At 40.4% G+C, this 17,990-nt stretch overlaps 1 protein-coding gene across 1 annotated transcript in view; it reads right to left on the bottom strand.

Moving 5' to 3' along the window:
* The window catches only part of NUDT14 (nudix hydrolase 14), a 56,554-nt gene extending 40,077 nt beyond the window's left edge, over positions 1–16,477 (bottom strand). Inside the window, exon 1 of the mRNA XM_088539426.1 lies at positions 16,365–16,477. Within this exon, the coding sequence (XP_088395552.1) occupies positions 16,365–16,445 (81 nt within the window). The 5' untranslated portion in view covers positions 16,446–16,477. The remainder of the gene's footprint in view (positions 1–16,364) is intronic.
* Positions 16,478–17,990: the final 1,513 nt, after the last annotated feature.

Genomic DNA, 17,990 nt, shown 5'->3' with positions numbered 1-17,990 from the left:
TTTTAGTTCAATGGGATTAATACACATCTCTTCTGAGGATCAGAAGCTAGAAGCAACTGAGACAAATGTCCTCAGAAAAACTGGTATCAGAAGGTGGAATATTTTGTTTTCTCAATTCCATATCAGGATAAGCAACAGCGATAATTAGACATGCCACAATTAAAAGTATTTCCTCATAGAGCATGGACATGGAATACCTGTTTTCTTGCATACATTAATTACCCAACGAACATTAGATAAATCAAAAACAGAGTCTGCTGAGCATCCTAAGAAGCTGAGACACAATACATCCAATTTTCCAAAGTTACTTAAATAATGAGCATAGAGTGCTTATTGAAAACAATCAATTCCCCTGTTTTTTCCTTTGAAAAGGGAAAGTTAAGCTTTGTCCAAAGTCTTTCCAGACTCAGGGCAGCATTTCTACTCAAGAGCATACAAATGTGGTTGTCGCCAACAGCCTAGGGCTCTCTGTGCTACCAAAGGCACATCTGCCGGCTCCAGAGCAGGGATTACATGCCAAGGAAATACCCCGACCAGGTGGCTCCTGGGAATTCTCAAGTGTTTCTTGTTTCATTTCTTCTTCTAGAACTGTTCTGTTTTATATAAATTCTCACATATTCATCAAGTCAGAAACAGAAAAAGTAACAAAAGAAAAAAAAACAGACTTTGTCGTTCACTAGTAAAGAGATGAATCTGGGGAGCAATTTCTAATAATCAATCATACAAAGTAGAACATTTTCAAAAGAAAAGGTTGCAGAAAGCACTCTGTAACATTCCATAAATGTCTCTTTTTCAGGCACTCTCCTGAAAGATGGAAGATGTGAATTTAAAGACTTCACTCTGAACCACTATAATTTCAGGCAAAGGCAGAATCTATAAAGGAAGTCTAAATGTCTTTATTAAGTTCTCCTGCAGAATATGACATTTTTCAAAATTGAAATATATCTCCCAGGATTACGAAGCTATTTCTGCTCTTCTGTCTAATAGAGTCTAATCTTAGTGAAACTCAGCGAGATAGATTCCTCCAAAATTCTTCTAAAAAATTACATTTACGCACCTAAGTCACTGAAGACATTTTCCAAGCTAATTTTACTGAAACGTATGTAACTATAGAAAAAGAAGAAGATGTATTTTAAAATTTTAGAGCACAAAAGAATGAAAAACGTCACTGAGAAATTTCTCTTTTAATCTTTTCTAGACCATTGGCAGCTGATTCCTTTTGACTACAGAGTTACTGAGCTAAAGGGCCTACCTGGGAAGTTTCAGTGACCCATCAGCAGAGGAAATAATTTTGCATTTGATATGATAAAACTAGATCAATCACCTCTGGTTCAATATCTTCAGGAAAGGGCAAGATTCAACACAAACTACCCATGGCAAGTCGGTAAAGAGACCACACCAGATGGTAAATCTCACTTCCTATCCTTTAAGGTCTTCCTCCACTCCTACTGCACTCACTAGTAAAAACACTGCTTTAACCCTTTATGGAAAGGACTTCCAGGGAACTTCAATTATGGAGAAAACTCTGTTTTGGTCCATATCACATTCTTGCAACTCCAGGATCTCCCTTGATATTTTACACCAAAGAATTGGAGTATGCTGAAGACAATGTAATCCAGAATCTCCTTAGCTCAAAAAGAGAAATTCCACTAACTTCTCTGGGATTTTGAGCTGTCGCCACATCTGAGCAAGCACAGCACAGAAAGAAGCAGACATGATCACAGTCAGTAGAAGGAGAAAATGAATCTTAAAATCATCAGTCCCAAGGCAACCACTACGCCTACAAGCATAATTTCTTCTTTGCTAGCCGAGGTCATGACCCTTATCCAAAAAAGGAAGGAAAGAAACCGGCCTTTCATCACTAATTTCACTGTGCCATTCAGGAAAACAACACCGAGAACACCGTAAAACCACAGTTTAAGTTGCCACTAGTATTTCAGCCAAATGTTAATCACTACCATCAATTGTCTTGTATTTCTCATTACCTCTTTAGTCATTCTAACAAATCCTGTTGCAACTTAAACACGGGCTGATTAAAATCTTCTCCAGTTGACAGGGAGCAGAAAAAGAACCTACCCGTCTTCTGTCACGGTGCTGGACCTTTCCATTTTCAGACAGCTGCATTCAAAAGCTATGCAATAAATAAATGTTAGTGCTAGTTTCCAAAACAAAATTCTATTTTCAGACCACTATTTGTAGACTGCTGTCACCTGAGGCAGACCACCGTTAAGAAAAAGCCTGTGTCTATTATAGATTGTTGCATTATAAAAGTTGGATTTAAAACAAAAAAGTCTGTAATATTAGCTTCTCCTTTAAGTTACTGGTCCTTGCAAATGCACCTGTAAAACAACAGCATCAGGCAGATAAATACAATTCTTAAAATAACCAACAAATCTGCTCGTGTACTTGTAACTTACAAGGGACAAACTATTTCTGATGCAGGAGTCAAAGCAATACAGGAACAATACAGCTCGATGAACTGCATGCCTTGCATCACACGTAGGTCTGGCACATGCCAAAAAACAAAAACAAACAAAAAAAGAACAGCATTAACAGCACTAACCAAGGTTAGCAAGCAGCACTTAGGAGATCCTAAGTTTCAACAAAGTTGGGAACAAAGCCAGGTGCAGCACCGTGGTGTCTCCATGGTGGAATAAAAGTAGGAAAGGACACCTCCTACACGCTAAAGTCTCATTGGAACCCACGGTTACCCCTTATTGCAAGTGTTTTTATAGACAATGTCCAGGGATTTTTAGCATGTCTTTTCTGTAGTACTGAACACTGTAAGCACATCTAAACTATTTACTGCTGGCTCTTTTCACAAAATGCATCACCTTAAGGTCTCCTGTCTCCAAGCATTCAGTGTCAGGAACCCAGCATTTGAACCTTAAGTCTTAGACAAGGAATGAAGCTTATAAGTTTGTTCCTCATATTCGGTAGGACTGGAGTGAGAACGAAGAATTAGCTTCCGCAACTACTACAAGTCCGCAGCTTTTTTTGCAAGAGGATACACTTTTCTGGCTAAAACCATACAACACACAGCAGTGCAAAAAGTCGCTTTTTCTTCACCCTCTCCCCAGGACACACGTGCTGGGCATGGCTTGTCACGTCACTGAGAGCAGCACTGGACAGCACAGTCTGCAAGGGCTACGGAAGAATGCACAGGGACAGGGAAGGAAACCACGGAGTCACACTGGCCACTAGACTTCAGACCTACCTATTAAATCTTTTTTTTTTTTTTAATACTTCAAAAGCAAACACTGAAATATTCCATCAGTTTTATCTTTCAATGAAATGTTTTCACTGACCATCTTGGTTTCAGTTGCTTGGTCTGATTAGACCTCTACTCCAACCCACACCCTCTTGCACTAAATCTTGACACTTGTATTTTTACTTCTACAAATTAATCTTTCTCCATGGAGTGTACCCTAACGCTCGAGGAAGGTCTTTATGTTCCAGTGATTCTTGTGAGAATCCTGCTACGATATTTTAACTCCTAGACAGATCAAAGCAAAAGTAACCAGATAAAATGTAACAGGGCTGTCCAGATGGACAGGTGAATCATCTATCTTTGAAAAGAAAGATGCTTTACAGAAACACAGTCAGGTTTTACACTTGGAAGGACTATCCAGTGCTGTTGCATTCACTTCTGCACTAGTGATTATTCACCCTGGTTTCACTCAGTGGTGGCCAATCGTTAACTCAGATATCTGAGTGGGGCAAATCAGGCACAAGTTTGATCACGTTTGAGGCTGTACAAAGCTGCAGCATATGAAATGTGGTTCTAAAGAACAATATAAACTTTGCAGACAAAATAAGCCCGTAACCATGTAAACTAGCAAAAAAATATAACGACTTCACTTTGGAGACAACACTCAATTCTTTAAAGCATTGCTGAGAGGCTGTTCTGCCAAAAGCCACCTGTTTATGTCTCATATTTTAAACTACCAGAAATGTTACCATACTAAAGCTCACTACTAAGCACAGGCACAGATACAAAAATCTAGGAGAGACTGGTCAGAAAGCTTGAGAGCCAACCTTGCTCTAATAGGGCTGCTTCAAGTTCAACATACTTAAATGACTAAGCAATAACAAGTATTCACACCTAAAGCCAAAAGAAAGCTGAATGAAGCCAGCAACTATTTCATCAGTTCAAAATAAGACCACACACAAGAGCTAAATATGTTTTTAAATTATTTATAATGCTATACTCTATGCAGCTTTATCTATTTCCCTTTTGTCTCCACATGTTGACTTAAGCAGAGTTTGTCAGAATGTGCAACTTCTGGTCAAATAGGTGACTGCAACCACAGCAATTCAGTGTTTCCTTTCTAAGTAAAAAGATCTCTTAGTCAAATTGTGTAGGAGTTGGCTTGATTTAGGGATTAGGCTAGATTAAGTAAAAACAATATGAGGGAAATATTGGCCTCACCAATATCAGCACCAAAAATATCATTGCTTTCAACACAGTCAGCATTTCAAAAGTGTATAAAAGTATATATGGTGGAGGACAACCTCTCATCTTTTACAGTCTGGAACCTTTAACAGTGTACAACTATGCAGCAAAATGTAATGTTATTTCCATTGTAAATTCATAAATGTCAATTGCTAATTGTTGCTCAATACTAAAATACCAAACAAGAATGAACTGCATTTCAGGTTTCAGTTGAGTTTCAGTAAGAGACACTTAACCAACAGGTTTGCACAAACTTTAAAAAAAAAATCATCTTAAGGTGACACAGTTAGGAGAAAAAGGATTCTCAACTACTATGGCTAACTAAAACATCAGCTAAAACAACAAATTTCATGGAGAACTCAGTCTTCCTACTCTCAATTTTCGATGAGCTTGTACATCTTGAAAGCCTTGTAGAATCACTCTAATTATGTTACACTTTTCAGTAATACATACCATTTCTAAGCACAGGATGCACAAATAATTCAGTAGTTGCAATCATCACATATCAAGCTGTTGGCAAAAACAATTTTCTTCATTAGAAGAATCAGATCGAGAGTCAGAATCATGCATAAGACCTAGCTGCTTAACTTCAAAAAGAACTCAGGAATTAAAATTGAAACTACACTTAACATTTCTGAAATTATAAGAGGGACTAAAGAATAATATACCTTGTACTTTATTAGGTTGCTGAAGAATTCTTTTAATCTTTCAAAATAATTATTTGTATTTACTTACTGAAAATGCACCTTGATCATATGCAGCCTCACACATCAGAACGAGAATTTGGCACAAAACTATAAAGCTCAAACTCAGCGAAAACATTTTTTTCTATGTGCACTAAATAGTTTCTTTCAATCAGGAAGAAATGTACTACCCAAAAAAACTCACACACACTGGAGGACTGCAGAGGAAAGGGGGGAGAGGACGAGAGAGAGGAACAGGCTCCAGAAGACAAACTCAAGTGATTACTGTGTAATATACATATTCAGAGAGTAGATGCACATGACTATTTAATACACTGCACTAAAAATAACTATTTTAGGTATTATTATTCAAGAGTTATTTAAAAAATACTTAGGAATTTCAAGTACTAATTATTAAAAATATCAGGGGAAAAAACATGCTTAAAAACAGGCAAAAGAAAATTAAAAAGCACCATAATCGCTTACATTTTCATGCTTGCATATTTTTCTTCCTTACAGGAGGAAAGAAAAATAAAAAATCACATGCACATCCAGAGGGTCACAAAAGCTATGAAAGAGATACTTAACACAGGCTCCCGAGCAGATGACAAGCCATTAAACTTTCACCTTTAGGCAGTTATGATGATGTGATGTCTCTTTTATGATATCTCCATTTTTTAATTAAAATCTATGATGTGTTTAACAAGCAATTCTTCCATCAATCTTTGATGTGTTTTACTTATAAAGCAATGACAGTTTTCAGTTCAGTCTCCTTAAAGTTCCAGAGAAACCATTTTCCACTCACTTGCTTTGAAAGCCATTAAAATAACTTGATGAAGAACAGCAGCAGGGGGCTAACAGAAGCCAAGGCTTAGTAACAACCTTTAGATTTTTCTCCTAAGACTTTCTCACACACCCTCTTCACAAAGATCCTTGGGGCTTTTCATCCTCTCCCTTCTCCCCAATCCCGCCTCCTCCTTCCACTCCCCCTCCCCAAAAAAAAAACACAACGGTTCAAAGCGACAGATGCGACGAGCTCCAGGTTTTGCTCTTCTCTTAATTTCACTTCTACCTTTCCGTTTTGAAAGACTAAATTGAAATTTAATTCCTATAGCAGTGGCCAATTCACCATCATCTCACCTTTGGGGAGGAAAAAAAGAGATAACCAAAAATATACAAGTTAGTAACTTAAAAACGTCTTCCAACCCTTCTGACAGCTGAAGAAAGCACAGGAACAAAGAAATGCACCTGTTCCTTAAAAGTCATATATAACTTGCATCAAGTTGGTGACTAATTGCATTGATTAGTCTTTCTTCATACAGTTCTATATTTTAGTACTGCCTTGTTGAGATCTTTTTAACAGTTTAACCCTGTAGTTGTCTGAAAATTGAGATACAGAGGCAATTACCAAAGAGCCTTTAACCACTGTTCAAAAATGACAACTGCTTGCAACAAACTACTCAGTTATAGTTTCATCCAAATGTAGAAATTAGGGTTTTATGGAAAACAGAAACATTAGGATAATACATGTCCAAATCAGAATCAGTAAATCATGATGTTTTTCATCTCTCTCTTGCAGTGTTCACCGCTTTTTTACTTTTTAATGTATCATTATGGTTAATTCAAAAGCATTGATATTTGATCAATGATTCTGGGAAGCTTTTGGGAGTGAGCGACCCCAGTGCTGGACTGCCACTACAGTTACAGCATTCAAGTGACACTATCAAAATACAGCACACAGTATTTTTGCAACGCAAACAGCTCCATTTATGGAATCAGGCTAGAAGACATACTCATCCATCCCAAATTCTAGCTACAATTCCTTGTTCTTTCAAAAAGCAGAGCTATGGTTACGGTGCACGCGGTGACCAAGGCCAGGCAGCCGTCCCCGTGTCCCCAGGACAGCGGCAGCGCGTGCGGGATCCGAGGTCAGCACAGACAGATGGGGGGCATTCCCATCACAGCCCAGGCACCTCTTGTCCCCAGACCACGCAGCTTTTTGTTTCCCAGTTGGTGACTCTCACAGTTTGTGTTTTCCGCTTTGGCAAGGTAGTATTTCCAAGCTGGGAGAATATGTTGTGGAATAACCTCCTAGATGTCTGAGAAGAAATCTTACCAATGCTTTCTCAGAGTAACACCAACCACTTTCCGCTTTCTGCTGAAGGAATATGCTATGAGTGTTACTGTGGGCTCTGTTTTTTCAATGAGATTTCCTTAAAAAGACAAAAAAAAAGGAATTTAAGTCTGTGAACTGACACACAGTCAGAAAACACACAAAAAATTCCAGTTTTCTGACATGACTGTATCACATTTATAGGAAAAGGATTCATGAAGAACTGCAGACAAAGAATTTTATTAAATACAGAAAACATATTCTAAGGAACAGTTACACTTATGCATGATTTTCTGCAAGCACACAAACACATTACAGAATTGGAGAGAGGCAAGGCTGGAAAGACCTCACAAGATCACCCTGGACAATTCTCTTTAATAGAGGCAGGATCAAATAGATGTCATGTTGAGTGCTATGTAACACATGCCAAATACAGAAAATGTGACTGAGCATTATCCACTCAGAGCTTCCAAAGAGGCTGCTCCATCATGCAAACTCGATCATCACTCATGCAGCTTTAACTTTAAAATAAACACTTGTAAAGTATTTGTAATACGTCTGCATTAGAAGGAAATGACCTACAGTTTGTCACAAATGCTACTGAACAACAAGCATTTAATTAAAATCACCAGTCGTATTGCCTCTCTTTCTGCCTTATTTTTCAAATATTGATGCTTATTTCTCCAGAAGGGCAAACTTTTCCCGTGCTTTCTATTTTCAGAGAAAGACCATGTCTCACTTTTCAGAGTTTAGCCTCATTTCCCTATAATGTATTCATCACCACTCAGCACATCTGTCCCAGCAAATCCCATTTCCTGTTCTATTCATGAGGCTCCGCAACCTGGAGCTTTAGTGATTGCCGCCACACTTTTCCCATGGCCTTCTCACCTCTCCCCCCACACGGACCCCGCTCCCATTGTTTATCATCTGTTCTCCCCTGCTGCAAACTGCTGTCAGATGTTCACTTATCCCTAATCTTACTCACTGCCTTTGATATTCTTTCTAATCCAACAACCTGTCAACTGGGGCATCAGCCCATGTCCAGACCAGCTGCTCTGTCACAGGCTCTAAGATTCCCTCTCACCTCCACGAGGCATTTAAAGGATTTTGACACAGCGACTGCAACGTGAAACAAATAATTAATTCTGTTTTGATCAGCGATCGTGGCTTTGGTGTGACGATAGTTGACTGCTAGGAAAAAATGAACTTTGGTTTGTTTAAACTCCTGCAAACTTTAGCATTGCGATACCGAGATGATTTTGATCAGTGTCTGAAGGACAACACTTTTGGAAACTTAAGTTTTTTGACATAGGCTTGTTCTAGTTAAAAGTTATACCAAAAAAGTAATCTGAATGCAAGTCAGCAGCGAACTTTACATGCCTGCTGGGTAAAAATTACATTTTAATGCAACATCAACTCATATATAAAGTTTTCAGAACACGGGAGCTGACCTTTTATAAGATGTAGCTGAGAACACAAATGCATTTCAAGTACGGCAGCAGCTGAGATAAAAATCATTATTTAAAATGCATGTGAATTTTCTAGAATATAATGAAGTATGTTTTCATTCCATATAAACTTATCAAAAACTATCTTCTGAGACACTTTAGAGAATATTCTTCTTTATGGGAAATGTCACATTTCCATAATATTCAGATTTGCTATAAATTTAAAATGTTACTGTATTCATCTACTTTAAACACACCAAATACATACAGTGTCAGAGCTGAAATAATGATTCAGAGAACAGACTTTTTTGTACCGGGAAAAAAGGTATCTGCTATTCAAGCAAACATATGTATTTTGATCCAAACTGAAAGCAAATACAACACTTAGTAGCTGAAGCACATGAATACTAGTTTATTTCTCAGATCCAGCCGCAATTACTATAAAACTCATAGTACCAAAAAAGTCAAAAATCTGCTTTGTATGTAACATATTTCACACAAAAAATATAATACAATCTCAGTGTTGGATATTGTAACATATTTCATTCACTAAGAACTAAACCACTTTCATTCTTAGGGCTTGTCTATACCAGGGCATCTAGAAAATTAATCTGATGAACTTGGATTCTGCTAGTTAAACTCCATTAAACTATGTGGACACAGTTTAGTTTACTGCTCCCTTAGGGCATACACTGGAAAGTTAACGTGGATTAGGGTAGGGTACGAATTCAAAGTGCAGTCATACTTTGAAAATGGTTTAGCGTAAACAGACCCAGACTCTTTGTTGTAGAATGAGACACAGAGTTAATCAGGAGAGCCCTGTGCAGACAAGCCCTTGCAGATGAGGCTACTGGAGCAACACTGTCAAAACCAACGGTTTTCCCACCTCGTCGTTTGCAGGCTTGCAAACATCTTCCCATGGAGCTGCAGACCCTGTGCAGCACATTAACACCTACTGATAGGGGACCTGCTTTTCTTAGATGACCTATGTGGGCTACCTACAAGTAGTCCAATAGCCACCAGTGAGCAGGGTATCACTCGTTTAACTTAACTACAACTTAGGCATTTCCTCCTAAGACTAGCTTTCAATTCCATGGCTATTTCACAGTAACTATCCAATTCCCAAACACTAGCTATTGATTACATTAGGTAAGATTTTGGTGCTCACTTATCTAAATGTGCAAGTATTTCAGCTCTGTGCAAAGATGATATGACACATGATTCCCACTACCTTATTCTCTCCAATAAGAGAAATTTGCTTTTAAGTTTCTTTACTCATAAGTGATTTAAAAATGTGAAGATTTTTCACTGCCAACTACTTTCTATGTATTTGTTTCAAACTACCCTATGTTTTCCTGGTGAAGCATATTGGATATAGAAATTATGACTAACAGAGCACAATATTCACTAAAACAAAGAAGAGTACTGCTATTCTTTTCAAGTGCTTCTCTTACTTGCTAATTCTTATTTCTGCCCTTGGTAATTCTTAAACATCCCATGCTAAAATAATTCATACAACTCTTCAGAATTGCATTCAAGATATATGGGTGAGTCACAAATGAATACGCTTAAATTCCTTAATCTCTTTTCGTAAACTTGTGCCCTTATTGCAGAAAACACTTCCTCTAGAAGGAAGTATGTGTTCCCTCAGCATCTAACTCCCTAATCCTATCGCTGCCCAAACTTTGTGCTTCCTTTCTTTCACGCATATAAAATAACCTTATTGCACTTTAGCTATAATTTCCCATTAGCATGGCAGCAGTCAGATCAGTCCAATCAAACCCATGTCTCTTCCAGCACCTTTGGAAGCGGCCGAGGTGCTTGAGGAAGAATATATTGGCAAGTTGCTCTCAACCTCCAGCAATTTGCAGCTCGGGGACTTCCTAAGCTAGAAGTGGTTTGTTTGTATTTAAGATTAATATATACTTACATAAGAGATGAGAAAAGATGAAGAAATTAAAACTAATTTTCAGAGAAAATATCATCCCCAGTTACTGTATTACTGCTTTGAAAATATCAATTATAAAATAAACGTCTTACTGGATAGCACATTTCCTATTGCTGGAGCCTTTTGAAGAGTCAACAGAAGAGCATTACTAGTTTGAACAGGTAACTTAACAATGTTTACTCCCTCAACAGCATCATTCTTAACTGTCAAGCAGAAAAGAATGTTTTATGTTTATAAAAAAGCAAAAGGAAGTTCTAGAAAGTATTTCAGGCAGTTGGGCACATTCATGTTGTTCTTACCATATGAAAAATTCTGAATGTATTATGTATTATATGTATTATGTATTAGAGCACTACACAGTTTTGCTCTTCATTACATGAGTGTAATGCTCTTGTGACATAAGGGATACGGGCTTTACTTCTCTACAAGCAAAACAGTTGCAAAAACACAAAAGTTGCAAAAACCCAGAACCAGAGAGGCTGCTCACGATTGCATAAAAAAGCAGTATGAAATCTAGGATTAGAAAAAAGAAATTCCTGATACACACACAAATTGCACACTCGTCCTGAGGAACACTTCCTTATCCATTGCTAAAACAAAGTTATGAAAGGTTAATTCCCTTAACACTGAATGAAAACATCATGCATTAACATGGTATTAAAGAGAACATTTTTCACGTATTTAAAATAAAAATGAATGGGACTAAAGTTCAAAGAAATTGAGGAAAAGTGTTGTTCAGGCCCTGGACTACTCTGAGCTGTGGAAGCAAAAGGAAGCTCACAGAAGAGGAAGAAGTTTCCAATTCTGATTGTATTCTTAGGTCAAAATGCACAGAGATTTTCAGTTTTTTCCCATATCATTGAAATAGATGTCCATTCACCATTCCACAGATTTTATATATAACCTCGCTTGCATTATTAATCACAGTTGGTAATAGTCTAGCATCACACTTCTAAAAGATCCTGGGCCAAATGCAGGCATGTGTTTATACATTGCGCGGAAGCAGCAGCAAGAGCTCCCTTGCCAGAACCACCTTCAAAAACAAAGCTGAATGAGTCTGGGCTAGATCCAGAGGCTCTGAAACGTGGGCTCTGGGCAAAACTCTCTAAAACAGTTTAAGATATTCCCCCAGCTGGATGCTTCTCCTGGGCCGATGCTCTGCCTTCCCTTAAGGATCCTGTCCCCAACACAGAGGTCACCAAATAGAATATATAAAGGCACTTTGTCCTGTGCAAAGCTCAGCAGTCTACCTCAAACTGCTAACAAAGGTGGGTTTGAACTGGAGCAGCAGAGAATGAACTGGAACAAAAGTCCTTTGCCTTCTGCTGATTCTCAGCACGTGATAACCACTAGCACCGGGACAGAGTAGCACACCAAAACATCTGAAGTTACTGCAGCAAGATTGACCAGAGCTCTGTCAAAGGACCATGTCAAGGTCCAAATCCAACACACAGAATCAGTGAAAACTCTGCTCTGCTGCTGATTAAGTCTGTGTTTAATCCAGATTTCCATTTGGATACTTAATCCTGCCCCAAATCCTGACAACACTGCTCAACAGTTGCTCGGAGTTTATTCCATGCCTTGGTCTCAGCACGACTCTTCAACTTGGTATTTTCTATTCTAACATATAGTCCAGTGTCTGGCTACCATACACAAAAGAGAGCTGCAGATTTACACACAAATGTGTTTCCCAGCAGTGAGAGCACTCTCCTGTGATGTGGGAAGCAGTATTAATTGAAGCAAGATCCTGCAGTCTGACTCTACCACATACCAGGGAAATGCCCTGGCCCTTGGGCATAGAGTTAATCTCTCATTAGCCATCCCTCTGGTCTCTTGAATACATTATTTATGAAAAGCAGAAAAACTTCAATAGGAAAAAGTGAGAAGAGATTTGCCACGGCGTTCCTGATATAGAAGACAATCCTTTAGGAGGTGATATATGTTTAAAAAAAAAAATCACTTTAGACAACAAATCAATTTGCACTTTGAGGACAAATACACATTAAAAACAGCCAGATGGCTATCCCATACAGGAGATAAATGAATTCTCTTCTTTCTGAATCAAGCACAAAAAGAATATATAAGCAGAGTTCCCACTGACAAAATGAACAGCACACTCAGCAGGCTACCTAAGGTGCTGTAGCCATCTCTGCTGTCCTCACCCCTCCCCTGCTTAAGATGAAACATATTTCTTGATGAAGGGCTGTGTTGTCAGGAAGGCATTCACAGCTGAAAAATTCCAAGTGAAACATGGGGTCTATTCCGAGGAGCTGTTAGACAACTATTTTGAAGAACATAGTTTTAAGCTTTACCTTACCCTTCTGCATTTTCCCATACAAATTTCCCTACAGTTTTTGTATACCTATGATTCCTTTAACAGGCTTGTTTCCACCTCTGTGGAACCTATACAAAGGCTGCACAAATCATTTAAAAATCAGTTGTCACTGGGATTTTCCTGGAGCCTAGCTTCACCCAATAACCTGCATGCCTCCATCCACACACGGTTCAAAGCTCAGAACTCGTTCCTAACAGTGCAGGCCTACTTTTAGTCTTTGCAAGAAACAGATAGGCTTGATTCTAAGTACAGACAACTTTGCTTCTTCATTTGTCCTGAACTTCTTGCCCCAACACCTAGATATCCAAGCAAAATATCCATGTGGCCTAAATACTAATCAAACCTCTGGGCCTACAATTTTGAATGTGTTAAGTGCCTCTGACAGACAGAAAAGCAGGCTCTGACTCTGCTCTTGCTCTGGTGGGACCACAATCTTCAGCAGGCACATTCAAGTGTGGGCTTACACCAGAGGTTCTGTAGCATTTGGTTTAGATTTAGCTTCTCCCCACCCACCTTAGGGAAAAAAATTTGCAGATCATCTTGTTTAGCAGTAAGAAGAGGGAGGTATGGATAAACATTTAGCATGTACAGTAAGGTAGGTACCTGCTCGAAAGCATCAGTACAGTACTGACAACTGCATGAGATTATATCTGTACAAGGTGTATTTTTAATTTGCAGTCCAGCCCTGTAACATAAGGGCTCATGAATGCTCAGAGATAAATCTTCTCATGTACCTTTTGTATAGAAATTATTTGAATTTTCTGCTTGTAGAGAAAAATAGTCACAAAAAAAGAAACAAATGAAGTGAGACACTTGTATTCCATTTTTATAAAATCTTGAATAGATCAATCTTGAATATTCTTATTCCAGGAATATACCTGTTTAAATTTCAAAATGACAATCTAAGCCTGAACTATCATTCATCTAAACTATTCTAAATACAAAAATATGCATCAATGGGTTTTCTTCTGACTACAATGAATTATAGGTCACACTATTAATAGCTTCACAGAAATACATGTAAGACCACTTGAACCTTTCCAACTGTGGCACAATGCCGCTGTGTTAAATAAGCATACCAACTAGTTTGAAACAAATGCTGTTATTTCAATTTCTCTCATTTCATTAATTCAATTATTCAGAAAGTTTTTCGGTAGCTTTCGATTCAGTTTAGCAAGCCAATATAAATTCACTCAAAGATAACGTACCAGTTGGAAACTGAGAAACAGGGAAGTTTCTTCTGCCAGCTGGTGGATTTAAAAAAAAAAAAAAAAGAAACTTGTATAAGAGGAAGACCTACTTAACAGTTGTATTTACCATACAACCATTAAGATCAAGAGGTAATGTTAAATTATTTTTGGTTTTGGTAACTGGAGGAATTTTTAAAAGTTCTTAAGCAGATCAGGCACCTAACTTCTTCAGATTTTAGACACCTAACTGTTCAGGTATTTCATGGGGTTTCAGCAGGCCTAAACACTGTTGAAATAATTAGTCAAATGAATAAAAATATTTACCATTTCCTTTGGTTAGTAAGTCAGTTTTAAAATGCAAAATGTGTTTTTAATAAACTTGAGGCCTGTCTCTGGGTCAGGTGCTGACAGCTGTACACTCATGCAGGTTATGCTCACAGTAGGCTGAACCCAAGCCACTTCTGCACATATACCTACATGTTCATGCTATACTGACATGTTCATTTTAAGACACTGAACTGGCCAAAAGAAACAATCTCTACCCTCAGTCAGCCCCCAAACATCCATTTCTAACCACATTAGCAGCGCAAGCATTTCCATCATATCAGACACCCGACTGATCTTTTACTCTTATTTGGGTTAAAAATAACTTTTTTTTTTTTTTTGGCTAGACTAGATTTTGAGCCGGGCCAGATCCCTGATGCAGCTCACTATGTTGGTGCACAAACATTTGTACGAGAGAGGGGGTGTGAACAGACAGACATGCAGGGAGAGCACATACAGCTACTTCTTCTGGTGGTGATGCCAGCCCATGCCAACTCACAGCACATGAGCGCACAGCCTGAACAAACACATCCTTATTTCTTAATGTATCATCTTTAAGAGACTTGTCATTTAATTAAAAGCAATTTTGTAGCAATTTTGTACCTTTTAATTGAACCCCATTTTCCATGTAAGTACACAGTGACTCAAAATAAGACCTGCCATTTACAAAATAAGACAGCAAAAATTCAGAGTATAAGAAAATGATCTCCAGGCTTTTTTTCTGATATCTAAAAAGAAATGATTCATTCAGTGTAAAAACTTGCAGTTGTTTGCAAGTCAAAACGTTTTAATTATCTCAAGAATCAAGAAGACAGCTTTCTTTAGGAGAATAAAGTACGATTAAGAAAAAAGGAAAGAAAAAATAAAAATGAATTAATCTGCATCTGCTTTTATCTCACTATTGGACTTTAGCACACTCTTCCATACGCATTCCCTCTTTACTTTTTTAACTGATGTCTTCAGAAGCAAAGAAAGTCAGGGAAAAATAAGAGGAGGGATGAACAAACATGGCCTGGAATACTTATTTCTAGAGCTCCCTGAATGCTTCTGTATTTGCACTTCCACCACTTTTCCCAGGCCAAAGCTCACACTAGACTGGCCAACGCAAGTTCCCACCTGGAGAAACAACAGTTTTCCACGCAGAAACTCATCTGCAGAAAACATCCAGCACAGAAATTTACTGTCGCACACTACAAGATGCTCCACTGCTCCCTGCCGTGTGTCCTGTCCACCGCTCCAGTTCTCAGGGCTCCTGTGCAGGGCAACGCGTGGAGCTATGAACAGCGGGAGCTACGAACAGCCTGAGGATGAGGATTTCCTACGGCCGCCTCTGCCGCGCACGTGGCACAGAACCAGCCTCCGCACAGCACAGCTCAACAGCGTTTAAACAACCGTTTCTTTTACCACACGGTGACTGAAAGGGTACAACCCACGCAGGAGAGGCCGCGCAGCTCCGAGGTGGCCCAACGCACAGGTCACCCAGGCCCCAGGTGTCTGCGAGGGCCACCCGGGTCACCAACAGGGCTACTCTCGCAGGCAGGCCCGGCCCGGCCCGGCCCGGGGCACAGGGCCCGCCGGGCAGCGCTGGGGCCGCGGGCGCCATGAGGCGGCGGAGCCCGCGCTGGGGGCGACGCCGCCGGCGGCCCAAAATGGCGGGGGGAGGACATGGCAGGACGCTGACAGCCTGCGGGGCGGCCCGCTTTGCTGCCGGCTCTGCCCTGCGCGGCGGCGGCCGGGAGAGAAGCCGCCACCCTCCCGGCCTGCCTCCTTCCCTCCCTCCGAGCCGGCCGCGGCGGAGGAAGGGGCGGGCGGGAAGGGGCCGGGCGGGAGGCTGGGGCCGCGCCGCCTGGGGGCCGCCGCCACTCACCTGCCGGTAGCAGAGGCGGAAGGGGCGCAGGTAGAGGGAGGAGGCGCAGGGCTGGATCTCCAGCTCCTCGATGGCCTCCATCTCTGTTGGGGGCAGCGGCCGCCAGGCGGGGAAGGAGGAGGAGGAAGAAGGGGGAGAGGCGCGCGAAGCGCCCGCCCGCCCGCCTAGGCCGCGCCGCGGGGCCGCGCGGGCCGGCGCTGCTGCCCCATCCCTGCGGGGGTGCCCGAAACGGCGGGGATTAGCCCCAGAACGGCGGCGGGCAGCGGCCTGCCTCGCTGCACGAGACGGGTTGTGAAGCTGAGCCCTCACGGGCGCGGAGAGTCGTTCCCCTTGGGCAGTTGTGACCCCCCAGCACACTGAAATCCCTGCGGTGCTTGGCCACGGGCCTGGCACCATGCGGACACCAGGGCAGCGCCGGAGGCTTCACCTCGGCCTTGCTGCCGTGGAGCCTTTGTCTCTGTGGCGTTTTTATGTCGAAGAGGACTCCTGTGGCACGGAAGGCCTAGCTGTGAAAAGAAAACTCTGTTCCTCCCGAGCCAGAGCCGAGCCAAAGCTGCATTGCTGCCTTGAAACCTAGAAATGGTGGCCTTTTGTGACCCACAACACCGAATCCGGTCATTCCGAAACCTGCCTTCCCGTGACTGGTGTCCACTCGTGGCATGTGCCCCCATGGGAGGACGAGTAGGGGTTTTGCCAGCGCATCTAGCTGTTTTCAGCTATGAAGTTAAAAAATAATGAACCATTCCTTTATTTTGTTCTTGTAAACAAATCACTATTAGGTTTAGCAATTCCCTGCTAGTCATTGGAGTTTCATCATCAATGTGCTATGTTAGATTATGTTCTTGGTATTTTTAATGTTCCCGATAATGATTTTACAGGCTCATTGGCAAGAGATGCTTGCCATTTGCCATGGTCAATATCTTTCTGATTTATGTTAGGTTTCCATGCAGGTGTTTTGAGTACAACCATTTTAGTTGCTATGTAAATCATGCTTTGTCAATATATTGGCTGCACCAAGAATGATCCGAAATTCCTCCCATCTGTTTATTTTCTATTTTTTTAAATTATTTTTTCCTCTATTTAAGGAATTTGTCAGCATTTCATGCAGTAGCAAGAGCCATAGCAAGAGACTTTGCTATTAGAAAACTTTTTAAGTAAATGAGGCGGCACTAACATTACAGCACACGTCATCAGTTCTGATAACACAAGTGACGGAATACTAAAATATATTTTACAGGAGTAAAAAGTGTTATGTTTTATAAAGTATGTTTGCAAAACCTCCACAGCAAATAGGCAACTCAGTATTCTTTACTATCAGCCTGTTTGAAAATGTTTGCATGACTCCATGTGCATCACAGGATCCATCCCTACGTTTCTTCAGCATGATCTCGAGGTCATTCAAACCTCCTGGGAACTCAAGCTATATTTTTCTATTAAATTATTTCAGTCTCCCAAGTCCAGTTTAAGTATAAACACAGTTTCCATGCATAGCAAGTTTACAGTATCTCTGTTTGCTTATGTTAAAAGTTACTGGGTACCCCTGTCGGTTCAGCCAGTGAGATTGCCCTCTTCAATAAACATTCTGACACCACTCTAAGGTCTTGAGCGTGTGTGTGTTTTGGGGAA

The sequence above is a fragment of the Tinamus guttatus genome, unplaced genomic scaffold, assembly GCF_059628265.1.
Source record: "Tinamus guttatus ecotype Peru unplaced genomic scaffold, ASM5962826v1 Tinamus_guttatus_pri_ptg000048l, whole genome shotgun sequence".
In the NCBI taxonomy this organism is placed as follows: domain Eukaryota; kingdom Metazoa; phylum Chordata; class Aves; order Tinamiformes; family Tinamidae; genus Tinamus; species Tinamus guttatus.
Note: the sequence above shows the minus strand (reverse complement) of the source record. Positions and strands in the feature narration are given on the sequence as shown.